The following is a 14,150-nucleotide window of genomic DNA, read 5'->3' on the forward strand; positions in this document are numbered from 1 at the left end:
GGGTTGTGTGTTTCCAGTAGGATAGTGTGTTTCCAGTAGGGTAGTGTGTTTCTAGTAGGGTAGTGTCAGTAGGGTAGTGTGTTTCCAGTAGGGTAGTGTGTTTCCAGTAGGGTAGTGTGTTTCCAGTAGGGTTGTGTGTTTCCAGTAGGGTAGTGTGTCAGTAGGGTAGTGTGTCAGTAGGGTAGTGTGTTTCCAGTAGGGTACTGTGTTTCCAGTAGGGTAGTGTGTTTCCAGTAGGGTAGTGTGTTTCCAGTAGGGTAGTGTGTTTCCAGTAGGGTAGTGAGTTTCCAGTAGGGTAGTGTGTCAGTAGGGTAGTGTGTTTCCAGTAGGGTAGTGTGTTTCCAGTAGGGTAGTGAGTTTCCAGTAGGGTAGTGTGTCAGTAGGGTAGTGTGTTTCTAGTAGGGTAGTGAGTTTCCAGCAGGGTAGTAGGTCAGTAGGGTAGTGTGTTTCCAGTAGGGTAGTGTGTTTCCAGTAGGGTAGTGTGTTTCCAGTAGGGTAGTGAGTTTCCAGTAGGGTAGTGTGTCAGTAGGGTAGTGTGTTTCCAGTAGGGTAGTGAGTTTCCAGTAGGGTAGTGTGTCAGTAGGGTAGTGTGTTTCCAGTAGGGTAGTGTATCAGTAGGGTAGTGTGTTTCCAGTAGGGTAGTGTGTTTCCAGTAGGGTAGTGTATTTCCAGTAGGGTAGTGTGTTTCCAGTAGGGTAGTGAGTTTCCAGTAGGGTAGTGTGTCAGTAGGGTAGTGTGTTTCCAGTAGGGTAGTGTGTCAGTAGGGTAGTGTGTTTCCAGTAGGGTAGTGTGTCAGTAGGGTAGTGGGTTTCCAGTAGGGTAGTGTATTTCCAGTAGGGTAGTGTGTTTCCAGTAGGGTAGTGTTTGTCAGTAGGGTAGTGTGTTTCCAGTAGGGTAGTGTGTCAGTAGGGTAGTGAGCTTCCAGTAGGGTAGTGTGTTTCCAGTAGGGTAGTGTGTTTCCAGTAGGGTAGTGTGTTTCCAGTAGGGTAGTGTGTCAGTAGGGTAGTGTGTTTCCAGTAGGGTAGTGTGTTTCCAGTAGGGTAGTGTGTCAGTAGGGTAGTGTGTTTCCAGTAGGGTAGTGTGTTTCCAGTAGGGTAGTGTGTTTCCAGTAGGGTAGTGTGTCAGTAGGGTAGTGTGTTTCCAGTAGGGTAGTGAGTTTCCAATAGGGTAGTGTGTCAGTAGGGTAGTGTGTTTCCAGTAGGGTAGTGGGTTTCCAGTAGGGTAGTGTGTCAGTAGGGTAGTGTGTTTCCAGTAGGGTAGTGTTTTTTCCAGTAGGGTAGTGTGTTTCCAGTAGGGTTGTGTGTTTCCAGTAGGATAGTGTGTTTCCAGTAGGGTAGTGTGTTTCTAGTAGGGTAGTGTCAGTAGGGTAGTGTGTTTCCAGTAGGGTAGTGTGTTTCCAGTAGGGTAGTGTGTTTCCAGTAGGGTTGTGTGTTTCCAGTAGGGTAGTGTGTCAGTAGGGTAGTGTGTCAGTAGGGTAGTGTGTTTCCAGTAGGGTACTGTGTTTCCAGTAGGGTAGTGTGTTTCCAGTAGGGTAGTGTGTTTCCAGTAGGGTAGTGTGTTTCCAGTAGGGTAGTGAGTTTCCAGTAGGGTAGTGTGTCAGTAGGGTAGTGTGTTTCCAGTAGGGTAGTGTGTTTCCAGTAGGGTAGTGAGTTTCCAGTAGGGTAGTGTGTCAGTAGGGTAGTGTGTTTCTAGTAGGGTAGTGAGTTTCCAGCAGGGTAGTAGGTCAGTAGGGTAGTGTGTTTCCAGTAGGGTGTGAGTTTCCAGTAGGGTAGTGTGTTTCCAGTAGGGTACTGTGTTTCCAGTAGGGTAGTGTGTTTCCAGTAGGGTAGTGTGTTTCCAGGGTAGTGTGTTTCCAGTAGGGTAGTGTGTTTCCAGTAGGGTAGTGTGTTTCCAGTAGGGTACTGTGTTTCCAGTAGGGTAGTGTGTTTCCAGTAGGGTAGTGTGTCAGTAGGGTAGTGTGTTTCCAGGGTAGTGTGTCAGTAGGGTAGTGTGTTTCCAGTAGGGTAGTGTGTTTCCAGTAGGGTAGTGTGTTTCCAGTAGGATAGTGTGTTTCCAGTAGGGTAGTGTGTCAGTAGGGTAGTGAGTTTCTAGTAGGGTAGTGTGTCAGTAGGGTAGTGTGTTTCCAGTAGGGTAGTGTGTTTCCAGTAGGGTAGTGTGTTTCCAGGGTAGTGTGTCAGTAGGGTAGTGTGTTTCCAGTAGGGTAGTGTGTTTCCAGTAGGGTAGTGTGTTTCCAGTAGGATAGTGTGTTTCCAGTAGGGTAGTGTGTCAGTAGGGTAGTGTGTTTCCAGTAGGGTAGTGTGTCAGTAGGGTACCGTGTTTCCAGTAGGGTAGTGTTTTTCCAGTAGGATAGTGTGTTTCCAGTAGGGTAGTGTGTCAGTAGGGTAGTGTGTTTCCAGTAGGGTAGTGTGTCAGTAGGGTAGTGTGTTTCCAGTAGGGTAGTGTGTTTCCAGTAGGGTAGTGTGTTTCCAGTAGGATAGTGTGTTTTCAGTAGGGTAGTGTGTCAGTAGGGTAGTGAGTTTCCAGTAGGGTAGTGTGTTTCCAGTAGGGTAGTGTGTTTCCAGTAGGGTAGTGTGTTTCCAGTAGGGTAGTGTGTTTCCAGTAGGGTAGTGTGTCAGTAGGGTAGTGTGTTTCCAGTAGGGTAGTGTGTTTCCAGTAGGGTAGTGTGTCAGTAGGGTAGTGAGTTTCCAGCAGGGTAGTGTGTTTCCAGTAGGGTAGTGTGTTTCCAGTAGGGTAGTGTGTTTCCAGTAGGGTAGTGTGTCAGTAGGGTAGTGTGTTTCCAGTAGGGTAGTGTGTTTCCAGTAGGGTAGTGTGTCAGTAGGGTAGTGAGTTTCCAGCAGGGTAGTGTGTCAGTAGGGTAGTGTGTTTCCAGTAGGGTAGTGTGTCAGTAGGGTAGTGTGTTTCCAGTAGGGTAGTGTGTTTCCAGTAGGGTAGTGTGTTTCCAGTAGGGTAGTGTGTCAGTAGGGTAGTGTGTTTCCAGTAGGGTAGTGTGTCAGTAGGGTAGTGTGTTTCCAGTAGGGTAGTGTGTTTCCAGTAGGGTAGTGTGTTTCCAGTAGGGTAGTGTGTCAGTAGGGTAGTGTGTTTCCAGTAGGGTAGTGTGTTTCCAGTAGGGTAGTGAGTTTCCAGTAGGGTAGTGTGTTTCCAGTAGGATAGTGTGTTTCCAGTAGGGTATGTGAGTCAGTAGGGTAGTGTGTCAGTAGGGTAGTGAGTTTACAGTAGGGTAGTGTGTCAGTAGGGTAGTGTGTTTCCAGTAGGGTAGTGTGTTTCCAGTAGGGTAGTGTGTCAGTAGGGTAGTGAGTTTCCAGCAGGGTAGTGTGTCAGTAGGGTAGTGTGTTTCCAGTAGGGTAGTGTGTCAGTAGGGTAGTGTGTTTCCAGTAGGGTAGTGTGTTTCCAGTAGGGTAGTGTGTTTCCAGTAGGGTAGTGTGTCAGTAGGGTAGTGTGTTTCCAGTAGGGTAGTGTGTCAGTAGGGTAGTGTGTTTCCAGTAGGGTAGTGTGTTTCCAGTAGGGTAGTGTGTTTCCAGTAGGGTAGTGTGTCAGTAGGGTAGTGTGTTTCCAGTAGGGTAGTGTGTTTCCAGTAGGGTAGTGAGTTTCCAGTAGGGTAGTGTGTTTCCAGTAGGATAGTGTGTTTCCAGTAGGGTATGTGAGTCAGTAGGGTAGTGTGTCAGTAGGGTAGTGAGTTTACAGTAGGGTAGTGTGTCAGTAGGGTAGTGTGTTTCCAGTAGGGTAGTGTGTTTCCAGTAGGATAGTGTGTTTCCAGTAGGGTATGTGTTTCCAGTAGGATAGTGTGTTTCCAGTAGGGTAGTGTGTTTCCAGTAGGGTAGTGTGTCAGTAGGGTAGTGTGTTTCCAGTAGGGTAGTGTGTTTCCAGTAGGGTAGTGTGTTTCTAGTAGGGTCGTGTGTTTCCAGTAGGGTAGTGTGTCAGTAGGGTAGTGTGTCAGTAGGGTAGTGTGTTTCCAGTAGGGTACTGTGTTTCCAGTAGGGTAGTGTGTTTCCAGTAGGGTAGTGTGTTTCCAGTAGGATAGTGTGTTTCCAGTAGGGTAGTGTGTCAGTAGGGTAGTGAGTTTCCAGTAGGGTAGTGTGTCAGTAGGGTAGTGTGTTTCCAGTAGGGTGTAAGTTTCCAGTAGGGTAGTGTGTTTCCAGTAGGGTAGTGTGTTTCCAGTAGGGTAGTGTGTTTCCAGGGTAGTGTGTCAGTAGGGTAGTGTGTTTCCAGTAGGGTAGTGTGTTTCCAGTAGGGTAGTGTGTTTCCAGTAGGATAGTGTGTTTCCAGTAGGGTAGTGTGTCAGTAGGGTAGTGAGTTTCCAGCAGGGTAGTGTGTCAGTAGGGTAGTGTGTTTCCAGTAGGGTAGTGTGTCAGTAGGGTAGTGTGTTTCCAGTAGGGTAGTGTGTCAGTAGGGTAGTGTGTTTCCAGTAGGGTAGTGTGTTTCCAGTAGGATAGTGTGTTTCCAGTAGGGTATGTGAGTCAGCAGGGTAGTGTGTCAGTAGGGTAGTGTGTTTCCAGTAGGGTAGTGTATTTCCAGTAGGGTAGTGAGTTTCCAGTAGGGTAGTGAGTCAGTAGGGTAGTGTGTTTCCAGTAGGGTAGTGTGTTTCCAGTAGGGTAGTGTGTTTCCAGTAGGGTAGTGTGTTTCCAGTAGGGTGGTGAGTTTCCAGTAGGGTAGTGTGTTTCCAGTAGGGTAGTGTGTCAGTAGGGTAGTGTGTTTCCAGTAGGGTAGTGTGTCAGTAGGGTAGTGTTTCAGTAGGGTAGTGTGTCAGTAGGGTAGTGTTTCAGTAGGGTAGTGTGTTTCCAGTAGGGTAGTGTGTTTCCAGTAGGGTAGTGTGTTTCCAGTAGGGTAGTGAGTTTCCAGTAGGGTAATATGTGTGTAACTTTCTTTCGTATTCTGAGTCTGTGTTTGTTTGTAACAACATCCCCACACTTGTCTGTGAAAGTTTCTCTGGTTTTCCATGTCTCAGGGTGACTTTTCACCAACTTTCATTCCTGTCAGAGAGAGAGTGAAAAGCAAGAGAGTGAGAAAACAAAGGAGTGGAGCCTGTCAAACCATCACTCAGAAAAGGTGCACTATAACTTGAGCTTCAGTGAGAAAAGCACTTTTCCACGCTAGATTCCAACTCTCGCTGTTTTGTCCAAAACATGTTGTGTTGTTGTTGCTTTGTGGTTCTAGATGAGGCCTTTCTGTCAGTACTGTCAGTGAGTATGTTTACATGGACAGTAAGAATTCGATATTAAACTGATTACAGCAGTAGGCAGATTATGCAATAGTCATGTTAACACCTTACTCTGCTTATCTTAATCGGCGTAAGGTCAAAATACAGCGATTTAAAACACCTGGTTTTCTAAGCAATCTTTCGAATTATTAGGACATGTAAACACCTTAATGGGCGTTCCAGCTGTGTATTTGATCTGCACATGTGCTAGCACCAGCCCAGCGAGCCTCCCTCTAGTGCGTGTGAAATCCCGTGTGGCTCAGTTGGTAGAGCATGGCACTTGCAACGCCAGGGTTGTGGGTTCGATTCCCACGGGGGACCAGTATGAATGAAAATGTATGCACTCACTACTGTAAGTCGCTCTGGATAAGAGTGTCTGCTAAATGACTAAAATGTAAATGTGAGTTCTGGACAACTGAATGCATGTGTCTTAGAAGTCGTTTTCACATGCAAACATTATATGTCCGAACTCAGAATCAAATATGCTTACCAAAAATAACATGGTCACTGTGGTAGAATGTTTATTTTGATTGGCGATTATCTGCAATTATCAGAGTGCCATCAGGTAGCCTGATTTCAGATGTAAACAGGATTATTAGGTAAATCGTTCTTCTTGCAAAGCATGTAAATGTTTTAATCAAACTAATATATGAATCTGATGATCCACAATAATCGCATTATTGTGTGCATGTAACTGTACTCAGTGGCACACAGACAAGCATCGTCTGCCTTTGGTGTTTCCAACAGCTGGCATTCTCTATTCCCCACCCACCCGTGCTACTCTCTACTCAAACCTACTAATGTGCCCAATCAGAGTCCTTATGCAACGCTGCTCTCAATCGCTTCTCCAGTAGGGTAGTGTGTTTCCAGTAGGGAAAGTCTCAGTCTTATCCCAACCACTTAAATGGCCTGTTTCATGTTAACATATGTATAATACACTGATGTAGGGTCTCCTGTAATAATGCATGTGTATAATCAGTCTCTCTCTCTCTCTCTCTCTCTCTCTCTCTCTCTCTCTCTCTCTCTCTCTCTCTCTCTCTCTCTCTCTCTCTCTCTCTCCTCTCTCTCTCTCTCTCTCTCTCTCTCTCTCTCTCTCTCTCTCTCTCTCTCTCTCTCTCTCTCTCTCTCTCTCTCTCTCTCTCTCTCTCTCTCTCTCTCTCTCTCTCTCTCTCTCTCTCTCTCTCTCTCTAATGTCGACCTTTAGTGAACATTGTTGTCTTGTGAGGTGTTGGCCGCCACTTGCTTGTTCACCCTATTCCCTCTATGGCTCTACCTCTCTCTCACTGTGCTGTACAGAGCAGATTACATTCACTCACTGAGGGGGTCAATTGCCACAGGCTTGGAGGGATGTTCCCAAAGTCATTCATTTCTCCTTCCTCCTCTCTTCTTCCCTTATGCTGTCATTTAGGTTCCTTTCACACACCCCTGTTGTCTTTCTCAGCAACCTCCCTCTCTCCCTACCTCCCTCCCTCTCTCCCTACCTCCTTCCCCCTCTCCATATCTCCCTCCCTCCCACTACTACCCCTCCACCTCCCCTCTCTCACTCCCTCCCTCTCTCTCTCCCTAACGCCCTCCTTCCCCCTCTCCCACTACTACCCCTCCACCTCCCCTCTCTCACTCCCTCCCTCTCTCTCTCCCTACCGCCCTCCTTCCCCCTCTCCCACTACTACCCCTCCACCACCCCTCTCTCACTCCCTCCCTCTCTCTCTCCCTACCGCCCTCCTTCCCCCGTCTCCCACTACTACCCCTCCACCACCCCCTCTCTCACTCCCTCTCTCTCCCTACCGCCCTCCTTCCCCCTCTCCCTATCTCCCTCCCCCTCTCCCTATCTCCCTCCCCCTCTCTCCTACTACTACCCCTCCACCACCCCTCTCTCACTCTCTCCCTCTCTTCCTACCTCCCTCCTTCCCCCCTCTCCCTATCTCCCTCCCCCTCTCCCTATCTCCCGCTCTCCTTCTCCCACTACTACCCCTCCACCATCTCTATCTCTCTCTCTCTCTCTCTCTCTCTCTCTCTCATTAACATTTCTCTCCGTATATCGACGGCACCTCCTCGCTGTGTCATTTCTAAAATGACAGATGGACTTTTTAAAGGAAGCCAACAATAAGCGCTTTGGGAAATTAATTGTAGCTTTGTGTTGAATTGATGGCAGCTAGCGACATCCTTTATCTCCCCCCGAAAATGAATATAAATGTATTTTATGGACGGGACAGGGTTGATTTCATCTCTCATTGGCTAACTCATCCTCTGGCCCCTCCCCCTTTTGCATTAATCTACAAGAGGCTCTCCGTCATGGTGGAAGCAGGAGCAGAGACAGATGAATTAGCTGTCAGAACACAGGAAAGAAGATAAAAGGCAAAGCGATCTCCACTTTGGAAATATGACAATGTGTTCCAGTTGTCAGACAAATGTGTTCTTAGTTTAGACAGGGGAAAGAGACTGATGTGAATCTTAAATGTCTTTTTTTTCTTCTTCTCTGTTGTGTGTGTGTTTACACGTGTATACATGCTTGTGTGTGTGTGTGTGTGCATACGTGTTTTTTTTGTCTGTTCGCCTGTGACTGCATATGTATGTCTGTGTGTGTGTGTGTGTGTGTGTGTGCCTATGTTTGTCCCTGTCTCTGTGTGTGTGTGTGTGTGTCTGTCTGCCTGCCTGTATATCTGTGCGTGCCTGCATGGTTGTGTGTCTGTCTGTCTGTCTGCGGTTGCGTGTGTGTGGATACCCAGGTCACGGTGTCAGACGGCGGTCCCAGCCCCAAACACTCCACGGTGTGGGTGATCGTCCACGTGCTGGATGAGAATGACAACAAGCCCACGTTCCCAGAGAAGGTGTACCAGATCAAGCTACCAGAGAGGGACAGGAGGAAGAGAGGAGAGCCTATCTACAGGGCCTTTGCCTACGACAGGGATGAAGGGGTTAACGCTGACCTCTCCTACAGCATCATCGACGGCAACGAGGACGGCAAGTTCTTCATCGACCCCAAGACGGCGGTGGTGTCGTCACGGAAGCAGTTCACCGCCGGGAGCTACGACATCCTCACTGTATGTGACCTTTGAACTTTACTTTGAATCTGTGTGTCTCTTTCTAACCAACTGCCATTATCTTTGTCTTGTTCTACCCCCGTCTCTCTCTTCTCTTTCACTTAGACAAATACAAAAAAGCTAAAATGTTCCTCATTTCAATATTAACGCGTCTTTTTGTGAAGTAGGCTATATGAACTAAGAACTCTCAGTGTATTTCCTCAGTCATATTTCATGATGTTTTCTTCAACAGTACAGTATATCACTCTCTCTATAATCCTCTTGCCATTCTTCTAGATATTTCTTGCCACTCTCATCCTTTCTGTGACAAATGATAATTCATATGAAAATTACATGTTTCTCTCTCTCCATCACCTCCCCTCCATTTCTCTGATCCTTGTTCTCTCTTTCTCTCTCTAACGCTCTCTTTCTCCAACCCTTTTCCTCTTTCCCTCCTCCTTCCCTTCTGTCCTCCCCATCCCCAGATCAAAGCCACAGATAATGGCCGCCCCCAGAAGTCGTCGACGGCCCGCCTGCACATCGAGTGGATCCGTAAGCCCTCGGCCTCAGTGGCCCCCCTGCTGTTCGACGAGCAGTACTACAACTTCACCATCATGGAGAGTGACAAGGTGGCCGAGATAGTGGGTGTGGTCTCCATGCAACAGAGCTCCAACCCCCTCTGGTTTGACATCACAGGTATGGCTCCACCCAGAGGCGGGGGCTGATGGGCGGTTTGTTTGGGGGAGGGATGTATCTGATTGGCTGAGGTGACTGTCAGTCAGGTAGGGTATGTACCATTATTGGTGCATGGTGTTTGGGCTGACGTTTTGGTTTGGTTTGATGTGTGTGTTTGTGCGTGAGGCCCAGCTCAGGTACTGTGACCTCACTGCATGGTCTGTTGCCAGTGTGTCTCTCTCTCTCTCCTCTGCCATCCCACGGTCACCATGCCGATTTTAGCACACACCACCGGCTGTAAAGGTCTGTATGTCAGTGGAGAAGCAATTGAGATGTCTCAAAGTCCCTGCTAGATATTCTGGGAACTCTAATGGAGAGAAATGCCATGCGCTTAAAGGGGTTAATTCACTCTCTTTGGAAGATTGACAACATTGACAAACTTACATTTTGAAATGAAGTACCCCTTTAAAGTGCTTAAATATTTATGCTGTTTTTTTACCATAATGATTGAGCTCATTATACCAACTACAGCTGCTAAGAAATATGTCTTTGACATGCTGATTTCAGACACAATTTACTGTCTTATTCTCATGGTAAAGAATTTTGTGTAAGATCAGTGGAATGTCCCTTTAAGAGTTGTTAAATGCCAGGGACATGCCACACTTACAAGTATTTTCTCAATTTTAAACCTTTTGATCTTTTGAAGTCCAATTTTATCCACATAAAAGGCTCAAAAAGATTATGTAATATCCAGTTTACGTATCTGCATTTTTCTGCCAACATGCAGCGACATTTGTCAAATCCATATCGTTTTGTGAATTAATTATTGTCAAAGCCAGTCAGTTTTAATCTTGCTTTAATTATTTTAATTAATTTAATCAGTTGCAAAATCCATTTAGTTTTATTAGAATTTAAGTTTTGTTAGAATTAATATGATTATACAGTTTAACTTTCTATGAATTGATTGTGGTCCATCTACAGTGGCTTGCAAAAGTATTCACCCCCATTGGCATTTTTCCTATTTTGTTGCCTTACAACCTGGAATTAAAATGGATTTTGGGGGGGTTTGTATCATTTGATTTACACAACATGCCTACCACTTTGAAGATGCAAAATATTTTTTCTTGTGAAACAAACAAGAAATAAGACAAAAAAACAGAAAACTTGAGCGTGCATAACTATTCACTCCCCCCAAAGTCAATAAATTGTAGAGCCACCTTTTGCAGCAATTACCGTTGAAAGTCTCTTGTGGTATGTCTCTATAAGCTTGGCACATCTAGCCACTGGGAATTTTGCCCATTCTTCAAGGCAAAACTGCTCCAGCTCCATCAAGTTGGATGGGTTCCGCTGGTGTACAGCAATCTTTAAGTCATACCACAGATTCTCAATTGGATGGAGGTCTGGGCTTTGACTAGGCCATTCCAAGACATTTAAATGTTTCCCCTTAAACCACTCAAGTGTTGCTTTAGCAGTATGCTTAGGGTCATTGTCCTGCTGGAAGGTGAACCTCCGTCCCAGTCTCAAATCTCTGGAAGACTGAAACAGGTTTCCCTCAAGAATTTCCCTGTATTTAGCGCCATCCATCATTCCTTCAATTCTGACCAGTTTCCCAGTCCCTAATGATGAAAAACATCCCCACAGCATGATGCTGCCACCACCATGCTTTACTGTGGGGATGGTGTTCTCGGGGTGATGAGAGGTGTTGGGTTTGCGCCAGACATAGCGTTTTCCTTGATGGCCAAAAAGCTCAATTTTAGTCTCATCTGACCAGAGTACCTTCTTCCATATGTTTGGGGAGTCTCCCAAATGGCTTTTGGTGAACACCAAACGTGTTTGCTTCTTTTTTTCTTTAAGCAATGGCTTTTTTCTGGCCACTCTTCCATAAAGCCCAGCTCTGTGGAGTGTACGGCTTAAAGTGGTCCTATGGACAGATACTCCGATCTCCGCTGTGGAGCTTTGCAGCTCCTTCAGGGTTATCTTTGGTCTCTTTGTTGCCTCTGATTAATGCCCTCCTTGCCTGGTCCATGAGTTTTGGTGGGCGGCCATCTCTTGGCAGGTTTGTTGTGGTGCCATATTCTTTCCATTTTTTTATAATGGATTTAATGGTGCTCCGTGGGATGTTCAAAGTTTCTGATATTTTTTTATAATCCAACCCTGATCTGTAATTCTCCACAACTTTGTCCCTGACCTGTTTGGAGAGCTCCTTGGTCTTCATGGTGCCGCTTGCTTGGTGGTGCCCCTTGCTTAGTGGTGTTGCAGACTCTGGGGCCTTTCAGAACAGGTGTATATATACTGAGATCATGTTACAGATCATGTGACACTTAGATTGCACACAGGTGGACTTTATTTAACTAATTATGTGACTTCTGAAGGTAATTGGTTGCACCAGATCTTATTTAGGGGCTTCATAGCAAAGGGGGTGAATACATATGCACGCACCACTTTTCTAATATTTATGTTTTCTAATTTTTTGAAACCATTTTTTTTCATTTCACTTGACCAATTTGGACTATTTTGTGTGTGTCCATTACATGAAATCCAAATAAAAATCAATTTAAATTACAGGTTGTAATGCAACAAAATAGGAAAAACGCCAAGGGGGATGAATACTTTTGCAAGGCACTGTATATAACTATTTTTTATATAATGTAATATAATATTTTTAAAGCTGATAGTTCTCTAGCCAAACTGCACTATGGGTAGGTGAGTTTATGTTGAGAGCATTCAGCCCAGAGACAAGTGGATTGACTACATGGCCAGGACCGTGTTTCCAAGAATGCTCCATGATCCATCTCTCTTTTGTTGTCACTGAGCAGTGGCGGTCAGTGTGTGTTCCAGTGGGAGATACTTTCTGGCTTATGCTTCCAGCTCTAGGCTCTCTCTCTCTATGGCTGCTCTCTCTGGCCTAATACTCTACTCTCCTTTATGCCCCTCTCCTCTCCTCCTCTTTTCCTCTCTTCTCTGCTCAATGCCTCACTCATTTTCTCCTCTAGGATCACATCTCTCTCTCTCCTTCTCTCTCCCTCCTCGTAATTCCTCCTCTATTTGCCCTATATATCTCCCTGTCCTTCCTTTCCTCCCTTCCTTTCCTCCCTTACTTTCCTCACCTTCTCTTTCCTCTTCCTCTCCCTCCCCTCTTACCATTACCATTCCTCACCCTCTCGCTTTCCCTCTCCTCCCACTTTCTGTCTCACCTCCTCTCCAATTCCCCTTCTCCCCTTCCTCTCCCCCTGTCTCTCTTCTTTCCTTTCTCCCTGTCTCACCCTTTCTCTCCTCTTCTCTCCCTCCCTCTTCTCTCCTCTCTCAATGCTTCGTGTCTGGAAGGTCCCAGGCCTTTCCGGGAGATGTTCTATATACTGCAGACCGCTTGTGGCAAGAACTGTTCCACAGAAGGTATCTCAGTTTGACTCCGAACTGCTTTTTTCTGCTTCAATTTTCCTTTTCTTCCTCTTTTATTTTACCCATCATTCACCTGTGCTTTTCCCATCATTCACTGTGTGCCCAGTGCTGCTCACGCCTTCTTCTGATTGGTTGGTTGTAGACAAAGGGGGCGGGGCAGGTGAAAGGTGTTTTCCCTGCACAGAAGCTCGACAGAGTGGATGTGTGTGGGTTTTTGTTTTGTGTGTGTGTGTGCATGGGTGTGTTTGTGTGTTTTTACAAATTATTTATAATGTACATCCCACACAGAAGCTCATTAGAGAGTGTGTTGGTGTGTCTGTGTGTGCTTCCCACATGTATAATGTACATTGTAACCCTTTCTTCCAAGGTTAACATAAGTGATTTGTTTTGGAGAAATTCCTCGCTGTACTAAATTGGCTATCAGACCCTGTGGTCTCCCTTTATAGCGAAGCCCATATCTGCTGCCATGGCAACGACCCCTGAGTGACCCTGGCGACAGCTTTGTCTAATGGCCTGCTAAAGCATCAGTATTTGGGGAAACATCACACCCACCACCCCTGAGCTGTGAGCGACACACACTACACACTCACAGAGGCGGAAACACACACACAGGCACACACATGCAGAAACATGCAGGCACACACGCACAGACACAAACGCTTACCCACACAAAAAAATACACACACTATGTTGCACTCACACACACACACGTTCAGACACACACACACTACATTATTACACACACCTCCCACTGACAACCCAATTAAGGGGATGGCTGGTTAGTGGGAGGTGTGGGAGTTTAGGGTCAGGGGTGAGCTCATTGTCACTTTGCCCCTGGTTAGAGAGAGTCCCTCACTGTAAATGTCTGTTGCTCTGCCACAGGCACCTCTCCAACCAGAGGAACCAACAGGGAGAGGATGTAGGGAGAGAGAGGAGAGGGGTAGGGTTGGAGAGCGAGAAGGAGGGGGATAAAGATAGAGAGAGGGAAAGAGAAAGAGGACAGGAGAAAATGAGAGGGAAAGAAAGAGAGGGCTAGAGGGAAAATAGGTGGAAAGTAGAGGAGAAAGAGGAGAGACTTATTAAAGATGGAAGGAGCGGAGGAGAAAGAGAGGACGAGGAGCTTCAGCGATTAAAGGAAAGATTAAATGGAGGGCAGAGGATAGTCTTGGATGAAAAATAGAGAGGGAGTGAAAGGTAGAGAGAGGGAGGGGGGGGGACTCAGGGGCCAGGTGAGAGTAGAGGGGCTAAACACTGTGATTCATTTACGGGGACAGACCCTCACAGCCCAGCCCATTATTCACCAGAACACTAACACACACACACACACACACACACACACACACACACACACACACACACACTCCAAACACATTCAGATACCAAATACATACAGTGAGGGAAAAAAGTATTTGATCCCCTGCTGATTTTGTACGTTTGCCCACTGACAAAGAAATGATCAGTCTATAATTTTAATGGTAGATTTATTTGAACAGTGAGAGACAGAATAACAACAAAAAATCCAGAAAAACGCATGTAAAAAATGTTATAAATTGATTTGCATTTTAATTAAGGAAATAAGTATTTGACCCCCTCTCAATCAGAAAGATTTCTGGCTCCCAGGTGTCTTTTATACAGGTAACGAGCTGAGATTAGGAGCACACTCTTAAAGGGAGTGCTCCTAATCTCAGTTTGTTACCTGTATAAAAGACACCTGTCCACAGAAGCAATCAATCAATCAGATTCCAAATTCTCCACCATGGCCAAGACCAAAGAGCTCTCCAAGGATGTCAGGGACAAAATTGTAGACCTACACAAGGCTGGAATGGGCTACAAGACCATCGCCAAGCAGCTTAGTGAGAAGG

At 46.1% G+C, this 14,150-nt stretch overlaps 1 protein-coding gene across 4 annotated transcripts in view; it reads left to right on the forward strand.

The window, feature by feature from the left end:
• The window catches only part of LOC121566912 (protocadherin Fat 3), a 329,631-nt gene that overhangs the window by 251,402 nt on the left and 64,079 nt on the right, over window positions 1-14,150 (forward strand). For 2 of the 4 annotated variants that reach the window (XM_041876825.2, XM_041876827.2), the window contains exons 5-7: window positions 7,921-8,235; window positions 8,700-8,910; window positions 12,214-12,282. In XM_041876825.2, coding sequence (XP_041732759.1) covers window positions 7,921-8,235; window positions 8,700-8,910; window positions 12,214-12,282 — 595 coding nt within the window. The remainder of the gene's footprint in view (window positions 1-7,920; window positions 8,236-8,699; window positions 8,911-12,213; window positions 12,283-14,150) is intronic. The other 2 variants (XM_041876826.2, XM_041876828.2) reach the window with 1 other exon arrangement.

Source organism: Coregonus clupeaformis, chromosome 5, assembly GCF_020615455.1.
Source record: "Coregonus clupeaformis isolate EN_2021a chromosome 5, ASM2061545v1, whole genome shotgun sequence".
Classification (NCBI taxonomy): domain Eukaryota; kingdom Metazoa; phylum Chordata; class Actinopteri; order Salmoniformes; family Salmonidae; genus Coregonus; species Coregonus clupeaformis.